Source organism: Phyllobates terribilis, unplaced genomic scaffold, assembly GCF_046119375.1.
Source record: "Phyllobates terribilis strain yellow unplaced genomic scaffold, ASM4611937v1 Scaffold_3__8_contigs__length_932513732, whole genome shotgun sequence".
Lineage (NCBI taxonomy): Eukaryota > Metazoa > Chordata > Amphibia > Anura > Dendrobatidae > Phyllobates > Phyllobates terribilis.
In genome coordinates, this window is record NW_027362763.1 from 469,620,160 (window position 1) to 469,638,967 (window position 18,808).

The following is an 18,808-nucleotide window of genomic DNA, read 5'->3' on the forward strand; positions in this document are numbered from 1 at the left end:
GCAGTCAAGCAAGTCTGGAATGTGCATACATTATATTGTATTGTTACGTATCTGAATGGTACATTAATACATTAAAGTGGTGAATATTGATATGAATCTACTTACCTTAGTACTTCTCATGTACTTGGTGTAAAAGTCCTCTGCCAGAGCCTTGTACAGTGCCAAGGGTCTGTAGTCCTTGTAACCCCACGTATCATTAGCCCACATTTTGAGGGCTTTTTCATCTCCAATGAACTGTCCATTAACAAAGCACATGACATCAGATGAAAATTCCCAAGCATCACCTTTAATTTCCTGTGTGGCATAGGAAGATATAATGGTTGTAATGCATTAATGCAATGAAAGAATAAATTATTTCTAATTACATTTACATTTTAATTCACAAAAATGACTTTTATTTCTAACCCCTTGGTGACCAATAGACGTCTTTTTACTGACCTGTGATATAAGAAACTAGCGTTTCCCGATAGGTGACAATCCTATAACTGTCACCTGTACATTATAGCTGACAACTTGCCGCCTCAGCCATGATCAGTGTTGGCACCGACCATGGACGTTTAACCCCTTAGATTCTGCTGTCAATAGTGACTACAGAATCTAAATAGTTAACAGAGTGTGGGGGGCTTCCTCTTTAACCTCGTCACCCTGAGATCTTGATTGTGTGGTCCTGATGTTTGCCTTGGCAGTTCATGGCCAAATAACAGCCTTAGAATCTGCCGGCTATAGCGGCCTGTACAGAAATTATCAAAATTTAGGTGGTAAAAATAAACCTTTTCATTCTTGTCATGCCACTTTCCATTACTTCCTGAGACGAACCAGAAGGGTTAATGAACTACCTGAAAGCAATTTTAAATACGTTGAGAGGTGTAGTTTTTAAAATGGTATGACTTTTGGGTGGTTTCCAACATATAGGATCCCCAAAGTCACTTCAAAACTGAACTGGTCCCTATAAAAAATATTTTGTAAATTTCCTTGAAAAAAGGAAAAAATTACTGCTACATTTTTAAACCTTCTAAAATGCTAACAAAATAAAACAACACTTTACAAATGGTGCTGATGTAAAGCAAACATGTTTTTGTGTGGTATGACTATTGGGATTAAAGGGATAGTCATTCAAAGTTTGAAAATTTCAATTTTTAACAATTTTTTGTCAAATTTCTGATATTTTTATAAATAAACGCAAAACATATCAACCTAAATTTACCATTATTATAAAGTATCATGTGTCACAAAAAAACAGTCTCAAAATCAATGGGATATGTTGAAGCATTCCAGAGTTCCTTTACGTTAGAGAAAGAGAGGAAGGGACTGTACCTAGTGGGGTAACTTAAAGCTTGTGTGCTCCAATGCAAACTTTCCAACAGGGCTCAACCTATCAAAGGAGTCTAACCCCTTCACCTCCGAGCCTGTTTTCACCTTCATGACCAAGCAAAATTTTACAATTCTGACCAGTATCACTTTATGGCCACGGCCCCACTATCAGTATTTGGTCAGTATTTTTTCTGAGGAGTGGGAGCCAAAACCAGGTGAGGAACAATCAGAGAAAAGGTATAATAGAAACAAGTCACCAATTCTGAATTTATCACCCACTCCTGGTTTTGGCTCCCACTCCTGAGAAAAAATACTGACCGAATACTGATAGTGGGGCCATGGCCTATGAGGTAATAACTCTGGAATGCTTCAACATATCACAGTGATTCTGAGAATGTTTTTCGTTACACATTATACGTTATGTTAGCGGTAAATTTAGGTCGATATTTTTACGAAAATATCTGAATTTTGGCAAAAATTTAGCAATTTTCAAACTTTTAATTTGTATGCCCTTAAATCAGATCGTTATACCACACAAAATAGTTAATAACATTTACCACATGTTTTCTTTACAACAGCATCATTTCTGAAACATCATTTTTTTGCCTATATGACAGAAAATATCCAAAAGAAACACAATTTTAAAAACTGCACCACTCAAACTGCACAAAACCATATTCAAGGAGTTTATTAAAGCAATGTGGAACAAAAAATAAAAATTTTACTTTTCTCACAAAAATGTTTCTTTAGCACCAAATTTTGCAGTTTTACAAGAGTAACAAGATAAAATGGACCATACAATTTGTTGTGCAATGTCTCCTGAGTACACCTATACCCCACATGTGGTGTAAAATTACTGTTTGGGCGCACAGCAGGGTTCAGAAGGAAACGAGCACAATTTGACTTTTGGAACGCAAAATTGGCTGGAACAGATAGCGGATGCCATGTCACGTTTGCAGAGCCCCTGATGTGTCTAAACAGTGGAAACACCTCACTTATTTTGGAAAACCATACCCCTCAAGGAACTTACCTGGAGGTGCAGTGAGCACCTTGAATCCCCAGGTGCTTCACAGAATTTTATAACGTTTTTATTTACATTCAACTTTTTATCTAATTTTATTCAAATTTTTTTGGCCGAAATGATGAAAAAAAAAAAGCATAGTTTTTTGCCACATTCTTTATTTATTTCTTTAACGATGTTCACTGAAGGCACTAACTAGGGTGACAGATGTATAGATCAGGTCGTTCTGGATGCGGTGATACCAAATTTGTGTATTTTTTTTGGTTTATTTTTACATAAAGAAACGTATTTATGGGTATAAATTTTTTTTAGAAATATTTTTTCAATTTCTTTTAACTTTTTCTTTTAACGTTTTTACTTAGTCCATCTGTGGGACTTTAACTTATATTAAGCCGATCGCTGGTATAATGCATTATGCATGTCAGTATTAGGCCACGTTCACACGTTCAGTATTTGGTCAGATTTGTAAGCCAAAACCAGGAGTGGAACAATCAGAGGAAAAGTATAATAGAAACACATCACCACTTCTGTATTTATCACCCACTCCTGGTTTTGGCTTACAAATAATGATGTAAAATACTGACCAAATACTAAACATGTGAACGTGGCTTACACTGACAGAAGTCTCTTAGACCATGATCCTGGCATGGTATAACAGGCCAACATAGCTGACAGACCAGGAGTTTGTCATGATGACCTCTGGTTGCAAAGACGACCATCGGACCTTCACGATGAGCTCGCTGGGGCGCTGATAGGCCTGGAGAGGGAGCACCTTTCCTCTCCAAGCCTCCTAAATGTTGCAATAGATATCGATCGTGGCATTAAGGGGGTTAAACAGCCAGAAGTGGTGCAAGCACCACTCCTGTCTGTAACAGCCAGGGCTCGGCTATTACGTAAGCCAAGCTCACGGCAATTCGCGTTGGCACAGCTCCTGTGCCACGCACGATCACCATGAAGTATCTATACGTCATTGGTCGGGAACCCCTACCTAACCATGACGTATAGGTACGTTAAATGTCGTGAAGGGATTAAAGGGGTTGTCCACTATTCGGACAAACCCTTCTGAATCTCGTATGACATTGGCCGCAGGGATTCCGTGACATAACAATCTGTGGTGGCTTCGCTCTCCTCTCTTTTAATAGTAATAGTCTTTTCATATGGACCCAAAGAACCTTTTTGGGTCCTCTAGACTCCAGGGCCCGGGTGCAACTCCAACCCTGCACCCACTATAGTTACACCACTGACTATACCTTTTTCTTCGTGCATAAATACTCGTGCCACACAAACTGCAGAAGTGGCTTCACGACTGGGTCTTCAAAATGATCATCAAATGAGTGTTTCAGGACCTAGTAATAAAAATAATTAGCATCAACAAATCAAAGCTGCTGATAATTTCACCGCATATCTCCAGATTATATTCACTACCTGGATCATATTTACTTTGATCACTTTGCGCCTTGTGGAAAACACACAAACCGCACAGGTCAGCCCCCACAATCAACTCACGGACGGGCCCATGTAACTACACCACAAAAGACAACATGAACAAAAGGCGCAAATCATTTGCTGAACTTGTCACAAAGTCACTAATTGAGAGATATTCATGCCAAAAAACTGTTGCAAATACAATGATGAATCGGGCCCACTCTGCGCAAAAAAAAAAATGGAGTCATGACAGTTTTTCATTCAATATGTGGATCAAAATGGCCCATTCATATTAATAGGTCAGTGAAAAAAACAGTCCATTTATTTTCCTATGCAATATATAAAGGCACTAAAGGGTGCATGTTTATAATATGTAGGGGGCTTGTGAAATTATATATGCAGGATATCTATCTATTCTATCTATCAGCTATCTATTCTGAGCGTTCTGACTGTGCATTTACTGTACTCGGCAAATGGAATTTCATGGTACCTTTGAGATGTCTGCGTAAAAATCTGACGGCATACGCATGGTCCATGTGCCGTTTGTTTTTTTTCTCGCACCTATTGACTTGCATTGGTGAGTCTCATCCGATATACGCTGTCATACACAGCATACTGCGATTTTTTTTCCCTCAGCCCAATTACAGCTGAGAAAAATCAGTACTTACTCATTGATTAACCATTGGTGCAAGTGCAATACGATGTTTTCTCGCATTGCACAAGTCCAATTTATACGCAAGTGTGAGTGAACCCTTAAAGAAGTATTGAAGCTCTACAATTCCCCCATACTCCTTCTGTATCAATTCCTCAGTTTTCCAAATCACCTGCAGTCACTAATCAAAAGCCATTATTGAGGACCTCCTTATAATGTGTGTGCCCCTCTGATGACAGAACAGATTTGTATCCCCCCGATATCACAGCACAATCAGCAGAGATCCGTATCCCCCCGATATCATAGCAATGAGCAGAGGTCCGTATCCCTCCGATATCACAGCACAATCAGCAGAGATCCGTATCCCTCCGATATCACAGCACAATCAGCAGAGATCCATATCCCCCCCGATATTACAGCACAATCAGCAGAGATCCATATCCCCCCGATATTACAGCACAATCAGCAGAGATCCATATCCCCCCGATTTTACAGCACAATCAGCAGTGATCCGTATCCCCCCGATATTATGCACAACCAGCAGAGATCCGTATCCCCCCGATATTACGGCACAATCAGCAGAGATCCGTGTCCCCCCAATATTACAGCACAATCAGCAGAGATCTGTGTCCCCCCGATATTACAGCACAATCAGCAGAGATCCCTGTCCCCCCGATATTACAGCACAATCAGCAGAGATCCGTGTCCCCCGATATTACAGCACAATCAGCAGAGATCCGTGTCCCCCGATATTACAGCACAATCAGCAGAGATCCGTGTTCCCCCGATATTACAGCACAAACAGCAGAGACCCGTATCCCCCCCCCCGATATTACACCATAATCGAGATCCGTATCACCCTCGACATTACACCACAATCAGCACAGATCCATATCCCCCCGATATTACACCACAATCGAGATCCGTATCCCCCCCATATTACACCACAATCAGCACAGATCCATATCCCCCCGATATTACACCACAATCGAGATCCGTATCCCCCCCAATATTACACCACAATCAGCACAGATCCATACCCCCCCGATATTACACCACAATTGAGATCCGTATCCCCCCAATATTACACCACAATCAGCACAGCTCGGTATCCCCCCGATATTACACCACAATCAGCACAGATCCGTATGCCCTCAATATTACACCACAGCCTGCGGGGACCCCAACCAAACCCCGACACACGCTTAGTCCCCCTACCGCCCCCTTTCCCTTGCCAATAATATACCAGGTATAACTTGATGGGTGAGGATCGGTCACAGCTTTATTAAATTATCCATTTATTAGAAAGGCATTTAACTTCTCAAACCAGCTCGTTGCCAAATGCCCTGTGTCTCGTCAGAGGCAAGTCAGCCAACAAGCGGAACTCTGCAACATGTCCTTTATTTCCATGCCACAGAGGATCCGTACTCGTATGCAGGACTCCGACCCCCACCCATCTTGTTTATTGCTTGCTTGACTCCGTTTTGGAGCCCTGACAAGAATATATCTAGTCCAATGTCCGTGAGGTGCACTCCATCGGGCCTTAGAAGGTTTGCGTTGTCCCCTTTCAGTTGACGGTGCCGTATCCCTACTCCGCCTCTGTCCCTTACAAATTGTACCATCCGTGCATTGATTATCCGCCTCGTGTGCTCGATGGTCACGCTGTCTCGTGCACCTCGCCACACCGCTCTCTGCACGATCTCGGACCACACTATTGTCAGTTTGGGGAAAAATGCTCTGAAGCGCTCCGTATCTAACTTTATCACTGTGATCAATTCCGCACTCTTGTGATGGCAGAAGTCGTTTCCCCCGGCATGTATGACCTGGATGACCTGACCTCTTGCCTCTCTCCCTATATCGACCACCTCTAGGAGTACCTGTGGCCACCGCATGCCTCTTATGCCTCGCCAGTTGAATTTTGTTTCCCAGAACCCCAAATTCCTCCTGCCTGGGTGGCCTTTTGCATGTTTTTCTGCCCAGTATACAAATGAGTGGCCTACTAACCCAAACTGTTGACTTTGTGTCACCTGGAAGAAAACAAACCGCATTAGGTTAACAAGTCAGGTCTTAAGTATCTTGCGAAACACGCGGATCGCCATCGCCCTATCCTCTGAACTTCCGTTTCTGCTAATCCTGCTTTTGCTGCTTCCGTGGCTGCGCCTATGCGGAATGAGTGTGTCCCGTAATCTTTGGGGTGGTTCCCTGCAGTTGTTAGGCATTTATTAATTATTGATTGGAACTGGCATCTCGTTAGTGGAGATCCGTCGATGTGGGATAGGAAGAAACTGCCTTGTGACCTGATAGCTAGATATGTTTTGACTGTTGTAACCGGGCAAACTGCCCCGTTTGTGGAGTGTAACAGCACCCAAGTGCCCCTGCCAGCTGGGTCCACTTTGGATTTACGTATGCGTAAGCGTATAACGTTACTGGCTATGACTACATCTTCATATATTAAGGCTCTGCTGGCGCTGTTTTTGGATCGAGGGACTAATTTGCTTATGCATAGTGCCCCCGAAGAATGCGATCGCAAATGTGGCAGTCAGGAGTGTCGCTTAAAATTAGGAATGTCATGTTACTCATGTTAGGGATATGATGTAGGAAAGAAATCTTAATGACATGGGACGTCTACACTCCTTGCTTGGCTGAGCCCTTTTCCACCCTTTTAAGGCTTGTCTGATGATGAATCTTTTTGTCACGTCTCCCCAATTCAGTAGTTGGAAATAAAATGCCACTCCGACCATCCACTGCTGCGCCGACGCCCCTGATAGCAGTTGTTTGCCACTAGATCCCAGAGGGAGGGGGGGCCGAGGGAACCCGACGGATAGGCATTGGGGAGGAGCTCTCTGAAAATCTGCCAATTAAATTGTGATAATACTTTAACAGTAGCATTATTCCCCTCTGTGCCGTAGCTAGCGCGGTGCCATATATTGTGTTTTAGGCACAGTAGTGCTAGCCGGCGTAGGAGGCCTAGCACTGGAGGGGAAAATGATGCCATCTTGTTTATGCAGTGCGCCAGGCTGGTGTTTTTTGTTAGGAAAGGGATGTTTTTGTTTGCCAGGCGCGTGCCCCATAGTTCTAGTGCTGCCACTATAGGAAAGGGTTCGAGGAGTGTCTGTTTTTTTGTCAGTCCTTGCTCAGCCCAATAAGGGGGCCATAGGCCCGTGCTCCACTGGGTATCTAGTATCGCTGCGTAACCGACCGATTCTGCCGCTCCGGTGAATAATTTTAGGTCATTGTTGGATGTTTCTGCTGACATGAATAACGTGTGACCGTTGAATGACTGTAACAAAGTTTTCCACACTTCTAAGTCCGCCCATAGCTGCCTGTTGATTCTGATTCTATGACTCAGTTTTGAAGCCCCTTTTGTTGCGAGTGATAAGCCACGAGAAAAGACCCTGCCGACTGGCATCACCCTGCTCGCAAACACGAGGAGCCCTAGTAACACTTGCATCTGCTGTAGTGTTACTTTCCGTACTGTGCAAAATCCCTCGATCAGGTGTAATGTTTTTTTTGTATTTTTTCCATCGGGAGGCAGAACAACCTTGCCGTAGTGTCAATTTCGATGCCTAAGAAAGACAGCTTTGTTGTGGGGCCTACGGTTTTTGTTGAGCAGAGTGGGACTCCGAACCGTCGCGAGATGTTTTTAAATTTGTTCAGTAGTGATTGGCATTGGTTTGAGTTTTTGGGTCCAACGAATAGGAAGTCATCTAGGTAATGTGTGACGAACTAATTGCCAGTTTCGTACCTCAGCACCCACTCCAGGAAGGAACTGAATAGCTCGAAGTAAGAGCAAGATATTGAACAACCCATAGGGAGGCAAGTGTCGTAGAAGTAGTCGTTGTCCACTTGGCATCCCAACAGGTATAAGCAATCGGGGTCTACCGGTAGTAGGCGAAAGGCAGATTCTATGTCTGATTTTGCGAGCAGCGCTCCTGGCCCCGCATCGCGTACTAACGTTACTACTCAGTCGAAGGACGCATAAGAGACCGACTTTCCTTTGGGGTACGACAGATGGTGGATAAGGGGGAATGAACTTGGCTCTTTTTTGGGGATTATTCCCAACAGGGAAACTCTCGGGTTGCTGAATGGTGGTTTTGGGAAGGGGCCTGCTATTCTGCCTAGAGCTACTTCTTTTTGGATTTTTTTTTTCCTAAGTATTTCGGGGTGCTATCTCTCTGGCGTGAATGTGTCATCCGCTTCCCTCGCTGGCGTGTGCAGTGACGTGTGTGAGAATGTGGATGTATCTTCAGAGAAACTGCGGCGAGTGCGCCTGGTGTCTCTCTTTCTCTGTGAAGGGAGAGGGGGGTTCGGCTACGCTTACGGGTATCCCACTGGGGCATGTGGGTACTAATTGTGGCCAGCTGGTGGGTGTAAAGGGCACGTTGAAACTGAGGGGATCAGATGGGGCCTGCGCTGCTGTAGTTACGTGGGACGCAGGGTTAAATGCGTCCCCTGCAACGCAAATGTTGCTGCCGAGGTGAACAGATGAGAGCTGGGCTACTGTTATTTCATGGGGCGCAGAGGTGAATGCGTGCCTGGCAGCGAATGCCGGTGGGGTATTGTTATGTGTGCTTTTTTGGGTACGTTTATTTTAATTTGTAATGGTGGCTTTTCTCTGGTGGCTTGAGGGGGAGGGAAAGCACAGCGCCTGGCTGAGAATTCCCAGCCAGCACTGTGCTCTGCCTCTGTATTGTGCTGAAGAGGCGGAGACTTTTCACATTGTGGCCAGCGGCTTCGGCGTGACAGCGGCGTGCTGTGCCTGAAGCGCTCTGGAGGGCGCTCTCCAGGGCACTCCGCCACGGCAGAGAGGGTGTCACGCCAGGTGTGGGAAAGACTTAGAGCAACACAGAGTGAAGAGGGAAAGGGAGCCCAGACACTAGGGAGAGGGGGAAGTGGAGACCTCCTAATCTGGTCTAGTGTCACCCTGTCTCAACTACCGTCCCTATATTGCCTTTTCAGCAATCGCCGCACGCGTGCCTCACCCTGTCTTTCCCTGGCGTATGGCTAAGGCTAGGGATGGGAGGAGATGAGCACTAGTCGATCTCCACTAATCTCTATAGACAACAAGGGTAGACAAACAGGAGGAGAATGCTTAGCTTTAGAGAGACTCCAGACAAATGCGAACTTGGCCTCAAGCTCCAGAGAGGACGAAGTCAGACACACCAGGTATATATACACCCAGGCCAGGGAGCTAATTACCAGAGGGAGGTAGCCGCTAGGTCCTAGAGACAGCCTCTCATCTAAGAAGGTGTCTGTAATGCCAAACGTAGCGATCTCCTGCAACCAATTGCAGGGCGACTGTCTGTCACCTCTGATACACCCGTGACACGGGCAGGAGAGGTGAGTCTGACGACGTGGGGGGTAGCGTCAGCTCCTGGATCACCGCAGCCACCGGCGGCGGGCAGGAGCGAGCGCCACGCCGACGCCTGAGCCGCAGCATGAGACGCCGCGACGGGAGTGAGCATTAGGAGCGGGGGTACTGGGGAATCAGAGGGTTAAGAGCTGGGGACAGGAGGATAAGCGCTGAGCCCAGAAATGAGGGCCTGCAACTAGAGCTCGCCCCCCTGTGCAAACCCAGCCCGCTGGGCCTCAATTAGCTGACCTGAACCCTCCATTGCAGCACTTCCAGGACAATCGATTCCAGGGAAAAGGAAAGAGGGTGGGACATCTCTGTGTTTATATACCTATGGGACAAATTGTGACAACCGTCCCTTTCACTTTATTGGTCCCTTCGGGGACTTCTTATTTCTCTGGCCATTAAGAGGCAGCGGAGGAGACCACCAATCGGAGGGGCCACCACAGTCAGAGGCACTTTCCTTATCTAGTGCAGTGCCTACCAATCAGCACAGTTCTGTATCCCCCCTGATATTACACCACAATCAGCACAGTTCTGTATCCCCCCCCCCGATATTACACCACAATCAGCACAGTTCTGTATCCCCCCCCCGATATTACACCACAATCAGCACAGTTCTGTATCCCCCCCGATATTAGACCACAATCAGCACAGTTCTGCATCCCCCCCGATATTACACCACAATCAGCACAGTTCAGCATTCCCCCCGATATTACACCACAATCAGCACAGTTCTGTATCCCCCCCCGATATTGCACCACAATCAGCACAGTTCAGCATTCCCCCCGATATTGCACCACAATCAGCACAGTTCTGTATCCCCCCCGATATTAGACCACAATCAGCACAGTTCTGTATCCCCCCCCCCGATATTACACCACAATCAGCACAGTTCTGTATCCCCCCCCCGATATTACACCACAATCAGCACAGATCTGTCTGCCCCCGATATTACACCACAATCAGCACAGATCTGTCTGCCCCCGATATTACACCACAATCAGCACAGATCTGTCTGCCCCCGATATTACACCACAATCAGCACAGATCTGTCTGCCCCCGATATTACACCACAATCAGCACAGATCTGTCTGCCCCCGATATTACACCATAATCAGCACAGTTCTGTATTCCCCCCGATATTACACCACAATCAGCTCAGTTCTGTATTCCCCCCCGATATTACACCACAATCAGCACAGTTCTGTATCCCCCCCGATATTACACCACAATCAGCACAGTTCTGTATCCCCCCCCGATATTACACCACAATCAGCACAGTTCTGTATCCCCCCCGATATTAGACCACAATCAGCACAGTTCTGTATCCCCCCCGATATTAGACCACAATCAGCACAGTTCTGCATCCCCCCCGATATTAGACCACAATCAGCACAGTTCTGCATCCCCCCCGATATTACACCACAATCAGCACAGTTCTGCATCCCCCCCGATATTACACCACAATCAGCACAGTTCAGCATTCCCCCCGATATTACACCACAATCAGCACAGTTCAGCATTCCCCCCGATATTACACCACAATCAGCACAGTTCTGTATCCCCCCCCCGATATTGCACCACAATCAGCACAGTTCAGCATTCCCCCCGATATTGCACCACAATCAGCACAGTTCTGTATCCCCCCCCGATATTAGACCACAATCAGCACAGTTCTGTATTCCCCCCCCGATATTACACCACAATCAGCACAGTTCTGTATCCCCCCCCCGATATTACACCACAATCAGCACAGATCTGTCTGCCCCCGATATTACACCACAATCAGCACAGATCTGTCTGCCCCCGATATTACACCACAATCAGCACAGATCTGTCTGCCCCCAATATTACACCACAATCAGCACAGATCTGTCTGCCCCCGATATTACACCACATTCAGCACAGATCTGTCTGCCCCCGATATTACAGCACATTCAGCACAGATCTGTCTGCCCCCGATATTACACCACAATCAGCACAGTTCTGTATCCCCCCCCCGATATTAGACCACAATCAGCACAGTTCTGCATCTCCCCCGATATTACACCACAATCAGCACAGTTCAGCATTCCCCCCGATATTACACCACAATCAGCACAGTTCAGCATTCCCCCAATATTACACCACAATCAGCACAGTTCAGCATTCCCCCCGATATTACACCACAATCAGCACAGTTCTGTATCCTCCCCCCGATATTGCACCACAATCAGCACAGTTCAGCATTCCCCCCGATATTGCACCACAATCAGCACAGTTCTGTATCCCCCCCGATATTAGACCACAATCAGCACAGTTCTGTATCCCCCCCCTGATATTACACCACAATCAGCACAGTTCTGTATCCCCCCCCCCTGATATTACACCACAATCAGCACAGTCCTGTATCCCCCCCCCCGATATTACACCACAATCAGCACAGTTCAGCATTCCCCCCGATATTACACCACAATCAGCACAGTTCAGCATTCCCCCAATATTACACCACAATCAGCACAGTTCAGCATTCCCCCGATATTACACCACAATCAGCACAGTTCTGTATCCCCCCCCCCGATATTGCACCACAATCAGCACAGTTCAGCATTCCCCCCGATATTGCACCACAATCAGCACAGTTCTGTATCCCCCCCGATATTAGACCACAATCAGCACAGTTCTGTATCCCCCCCCTGATATTACACCACAATCAGCACAGTTCTGTATCCCCCCCCCTGATATTACACCACAATCAGCACAGTTCTGTATCCCCCCCCCCCCCGATATTACACCACAATCAGCACAGATCTGTCTGCCCCCGATATTACACCACAATCAGCACAGATCTGTCTGCCCCCGATATTACACCACAATCAGCACAGATCTGTCTGCCCCCGATATTACACCACATTCAGCACAGATCTGTCTGCCCCCGATATTACACCACAATCGGCACAGATCTGTCTGCCCTGATGCACATGTGTTATCACACAGAGAACAACCTCTCTTCGCTGACACCGAGTACAATTTCTTCTATGACGCTGGATTTCCTTTTTTTTCTGAGCTTTGCTGGAGAGATGTCATTAGAAAGTGCATCACTATGAATAATAAAGTATACAATCGGTTCCAATGGTCGCACCGATGTTCAGATCGCAGCTGCTAGATCATTGCAGATTGCCCGGTGGTGCTCAGTGCCCTGTGCCCATCCCCTCGTTACCTCGGCAGCACACTTAGCAACGTGGAAAGGGGGTTCACTGAGGAGCCCGACAACCTCCAGCAGCAGCCGATCCGAGGCCATGATGTGACTACCGCTCCTCTCCGCGTCCTACACGCCCCCGTAACCCGGCAACAAGGAGGCGCCCTGACTGGTCCCCGCGCTGTGACGTAGTAGAACCTAGCGGAGAGGCGGTATAGACAGCGCTCACTGACAGTCCCATCCGTTACACGGGGACGGAAAGCGGCGCTGCGGCAGCAGTTACCAATCACGTTACACCTTTTATCTGGGTAAAGCAGATTGGGAAATGACAGAATTGATCTGATTGGTTGTTATGAGTGAGAGCCCCTCTTGTTTTAGCACCTGGCACACTTGTGCTCCTTGTCTATGTTCACACCTTGCAGATATCTTCTTTTCAGTGGATTTGCAAACCTTGTGGCCCCAACTTTGTGAGATTTGTGACATGACTGTAACATGTGAACACAGGCTTAAAACCAACGTTCAGCAATGAAGAGGTTCAATTGGTAATGAAAACAATCATGTTGGCGGCTGTTACCCTCCTCTCCATGTTTTTGGCGCTGTGAGATGAGCATATTACCCGCCTTTGTGCCTATGGACAGCACCTGAATATTTTTACTCTGGTGATCTGCGTGTAAAATATTGCAGCATGCGCTACATTCATCTGTATTATAGATCAGAATCAGTGCCACAAACAGATCACACATGGGTTACCATCTGTATGTCAGGCGTTTCCCACAGATCCATTACAGTTATTATTATGGGAAACTGTATCTGTTAAAAAAAATGGATCGCACGTGGACCAATGTTATTCCATGGGGCAGCGCTGATGAACAATTTTTTTCACTGACCAAATCTGCATGTGAAAAAAATTGCAGAGTGAACAATTTTCCTTCGAAAATCGCTTGAGACTCACCCCAATTCAAGGCTACGAGGAAAACTGAAATGCCATATGGAGCCACAGTAAAGCATCTGATTTATACGGATACATTGCAATTTTGTAACATAAACTGTAAATCGTCTTGTAAATAATTACCGTAATAGCTGCTGTAAAAATCAGACTGCACACGGATGACAAGTGGAAAAATACTCGTCCCAATTTTCTGGATGAAAGTTTGACCCAAGCCTAAAACTTAGACTGCTTTAGGCCTCATTCCATCAGTTTGCTGGATCAGATTCTCATCATTGTGTCTGTTTTTAAAAGTATCAGCGAGGGTAGAGAGGAGTATAAAGCATAACATTTAATATGAAATCAAAAGAGCCTCCTGGCTATAAAACAGAGACACAATTAATTATTCCACAAGCAAAATAAATATCAGAAAAATCCCAAGAGTTGTAAGCCTATTATTAACCCTCCGTCACATACAATGGAATATATCACGAATTGGAGCAAGTCGGTCATGTGTTTTACGTTCAGTTCGGGTAGTTCTGTCGTCAAACCGAAGGCAACGAATTAGAAGCTTGAATCTGTTTATGGTCATAACAAGGCCAAATTTTTCAACTCTATCCCCATCTTTACTCCAAAGTTCTTCCAAACTTTGTCTATTTGCCCTATAAGCTCCTGCAAGGTATAATAATCCAAAAAAAGCACGCAGTTCTATTTCATCTGTGGCCTTGATGGTTCTGTTGCAGATGAACTTGTCCTTTATAATGTCTATATATTGGTTGGTATATGTGACAATAGAGTCCAGAATGTCATCTGTGAATAAACTATTCCAGCATTCAACTGCAGTTTTTGCATTACTTGCAGTTCCTATAACTGCAGGAAGGTGAGTAATAATGTTTTGAGGTTCCCTACGTTTTTTCTGGAGTGGCTTCTTGTTCCATTGTTTTTTTTTTATCTTTTCCCATATAATAAGATTCTACATCTTCATCCTCATCACTGTCACCATCTTGCTCGGTTTCAGAATCCACTTCACATACTTCCACCTCATCATGAGAATCAATCTCACTTTCCTAAATCCTCATTCAGTGTGGGGTCTGCATCATCTAACAGCATGTTTGTTACTTCCTCAACATCAAGGTTTTTTGATAAATTGTACATTTTCCTCTCCATTTCAGCAGATAATCTGAAGCAAGAGAAGGAATATGTGTTAGGGAACTACTGTATATGCCTGAGCAGCACACTTTCTTTTTTAATCTGCCTTATTTCTATGAAATATCCTCACACTTTGTGCTATACATTCATAAAACAAGCTAAATAAACAATTGTGATGAATAAAAACATAAAATACCAACCTTATTGAGTGTGACGTGTTCACATACAATGAGCCTGAGAGATTAGCGCAGTTATATCTGTCCTCCTGAAGCTCTGCAATCCAACTGTGGTATGAGGTTTCACAGAGCTGCTAGAGACAGGAGACTACCTGGAGGGAGGGGATTTCCTCACAATCTGGTGAGGAAGGAGAAATGAAAGTAAAAGAGATGTGCCTGTCAGGCTTATTGTATGTGACGGTGGGTTAAAAAAAGGAACAATCTCACCATAGGCGTGGGTGAGGTTCTTGTAAATAGTCCTGCAGGTTACTGATCCTCCATAAAGGAAAGAAAGAAGGGGCATAAACTCATGCAGCCGCAGGATACAACAGGGATCACTAGATAATAGAATATACCTACAGAAGACTACACAACAATAATATATTCAAATAAAATAAGTATTTATTAGTTATGAGATTAAAATCAAATAAGGAATACAAACAACAGGTGGAAAAACAAGGCAGGGGACAGATGGAGTATAACACAATACTTGTTGTAAAAAAATGTGCAAAAAATACAATGTATGGCTATAATACACTTAAGCTAAATAAATTCAAGAGTGAGGATGCGTCTGTATCAAAATGAATAAAAAAAAAAAGGGGAATGAGAAACAATTTGCCCTCTCAGAATGGTAACCACACTCCAAAACTATTACCCCTGGTCAAATGTACAATGTGGTAAGTAGACTACATAGATAAAAAATATAAAAAGTGACAGTGCCTCAGTAAATAGGTACTATGAATATAGTCCACAGTGTAGCATATATGGATCCTGATTCTCCATCCTATTATATGCTCCCCAATCCTGGTCTCCCATCCTATTATATGCTCCCCCACCCTATTATAAGCTCCCCCATCCTATTATATGCTTCCCCACCCTATTATAAGCTCCCCCATCCTATTATATCCCCCCCCCAATCTGGTCCCCCATCCTATTATATGCTCGCCCATCCTGGTCCCGCATCCTATTATATGCTCCACCATCCTGGTCCCCGAACCTGGTATATACTAGGATGGGGGGAGCATATTACAGGATGGAGGGCCAGGATGGGGGAGCATAAACCAGGATGGGGGAGCATATAATTAGGATTTAGGACATATACTAGGATGGGGGAGCATATGTCCTAATTCCTAATCCCCCATCCTATTATATGCTCCCCAATCCAGATCCCCCATCCTATTATATGCTCCACCATCCTGGTCTCTCATCCTACTATATGCTCCCCCATCCTGGCCACTCTGCCATAAAGGCCCGACTGGTGGAGGGCAGCAGTGATAGTTGACTTTGTGGAACTTTCTCCCATCTCCCTACAGCATCTCTGGAGCTCAGCCACAGTGATCTTGGGGTTCTTCTTTACATCTGTCACCAAGGCTCCTCTCCCACAATCGCTCAGCTTGGCTGGACGGCCAGGTTTAGGAAGACTTCTGGTGGTCCCAAACCCTTTCCATTTAAGGATTATGGAAGCCACTATGCTCTTAGAAACCATGAGTAATGCAGAAATTCTTTTATAACCTTGGCCAGATCTGTGCCTTGCCACAATTCTGTCTCTGAGCTCCTTGGGCAGTTCCTTTGAGTTCATGATTATCATTTGGTCTGACATGCACTGTGAGCTGTGAGGTCTTATATAGACAGGTGTGTGCCTTTCCAAATCAAGTCCTATCAGTTTAATGAAAAACAGCTGGACTCCAATGAAGGAGTAGAACCATCTTAAGGAGGATCACAAGGAAATGGACAGCATGTGACTTAAATATGAGTGTCTGAGCAAAGGGTCTGAATACTTATGACCATGTGATATTTCAGTTTTTCTTTTTTTAATAAATTTGCAAACATTTCTATATTTCTGTTTTTTTCAGTCAAGATGGGGTGCAGAGTGTACTTTAATGAGAAAAAAAATGAACTTTTTAGAATTTACCAAATGGCTGCAATGAAACAAAGAGTGAAAAATTTAAAGGGGTCTGAATACTTTCCGTACCCATTGTATAATAGGATGGGAGACCAGGATGGAGGAGCATATATAATAAGATGGGGGACCAGGATTCGGGAGCATATACCAGGATGGAAGAGCACATACCCGAATGGGGGGAGCATAAACCAGGATGGGGGAGCATATAGTAGGATGAGAGACCAGGATAGTGGAGCATATAACAGGATTGGGGAGCTGAGTAGAACCATCTTAAGGAGGATCACAAGGAAATGGACAGCATGTGACTTAAATATGTGTCTGAATACTTATGACCATGTGATATTTCAGTTTTTCTTTTTTTAATAAATTTGCAAACATTTCTATATTTCTGTTTATTTCAGTCAAGATGGGGTGCAGAGTGTACTTTAATGAGAAAAAAATGAAGTTTTTAGAATTTACCAAATGGCTGCAATGAAAAAGAGTGAAAAATGTAAAGGGGTCTGAATACTTTCCGTACCCACTGTATACACAGATACGTACACATACAGACATACATGCTTGAATATAAATTCTTAAAAACACATATAAAACAGACATAAATATAAATTATATATATACATATATATACATATACACATACACACAGGTATACACATCATACATTCACTTCATACATATACGCACATACAGACACACCCACGCAAACACATTAGAAATATATTTAAATATGGGGATTGGGGAAGCCGGCAACAAGCTTCAGGCGTGTCTTTGGCCATCACAGCCATGGCCTTGGACCATCAGGGGGGCCCCCTCGCTCCTGCTTGATTGCCGGCACTTCACCAGACATGGCCGTGCGCAGTGCAGCTGTGTCTGGTAGTAATGACTCGGCAGGGGTGATACACAAGCACAATTAAAGGTGCCGTGTCATTACTAGCAGACACAGCCGAACAGTGCACTGAGCGCGGCCATGTCTGGTCACCGGCAATCAAGCAGCTGCGCCGGCGGTCCTGTACAGGTGCTGGGGGAGCTGCCCGGGCCCCGACAACGAGGGGGCCTCCCTGATGGTCGAGGCACTTACCCGGGTACGCCGGCCCTGTTCCCCATCCTGGCCCTGGCCTCTCATCCTATTATACGCTCCCCTATCCTGGTCCTCCATCCTGGAATATGGTCCCCCATCCTGGTATATGCTCCCCCATCCTCATCGCTCATATTATATGCTCCCCCCCCATCCTGGTCCTCTATCCTATTATATGCTCCTCCATCCTGGTGTATGCTCCCCAATCCTCATCTCTCATCCTATTATGTGCTCCCCAATCCTGGTATATGCTCCTCAATCCTGGTCCCCCATCCTATTATATGCCACAGCATCCTGGTCCTCCATCCTATTATATGCTTCTCCATCCTGGTATATTCTCCCCCATCTTATTATAGCCTCCCCCTTCCTATTATATGCTGCCCCATCCTGGTCCCCCATCCTATTATATACTGCCCCATCCTGGTCCCCCATCCTGGTATATTCTTCCCAATCCTGGTCCCCCATCCTGGTATATTCTCCCCAATCCTATTATATGCTTCCCCATCCTGGTACTCCATCCTATTATATGCTCCCCATCCTGCCTGCACTGGTGTTGTTCCATACATACAAAAAAAAACCCACTACAACTCACCTTTCC

At 45.2% G+C, this 18,808-nt stretch overlaps 1 protein-coding gene across 1 annotated transcript in view; it reads right to left on the reverse strand.

Annotated features, from left to right (window-relative positions):
• PPIL6 (peptidylprolyl isomerase like 6) overlaps positions 1–13,116 on the reverse strand; it is a 58,248-nt gene extending 45,132 nt beyond the window's left edge. The window contains exons 1-3 of the mRNA XM_073675836.1: positions 12,965–13,116; positions 3,583–3,678; positions 106–294 (exon numbers count right to left, since the gene is read on the reverse strand). Coding sequence (XP_073531937.1) covers positions 106–294; positions 3,583–3,678; positions 12,965–13,045 — 366 coding nt within the window. The 5' untranslated portion in view covers positions 13,046–13,116. The remainder of the gene's footprint in view (positions 1–105; positions 295–3,582; positions 3,679–12,964) is intronic.
• Between the last annotated feature and the right edge of the window lie 5,692 nt (positions 13,117–18,808).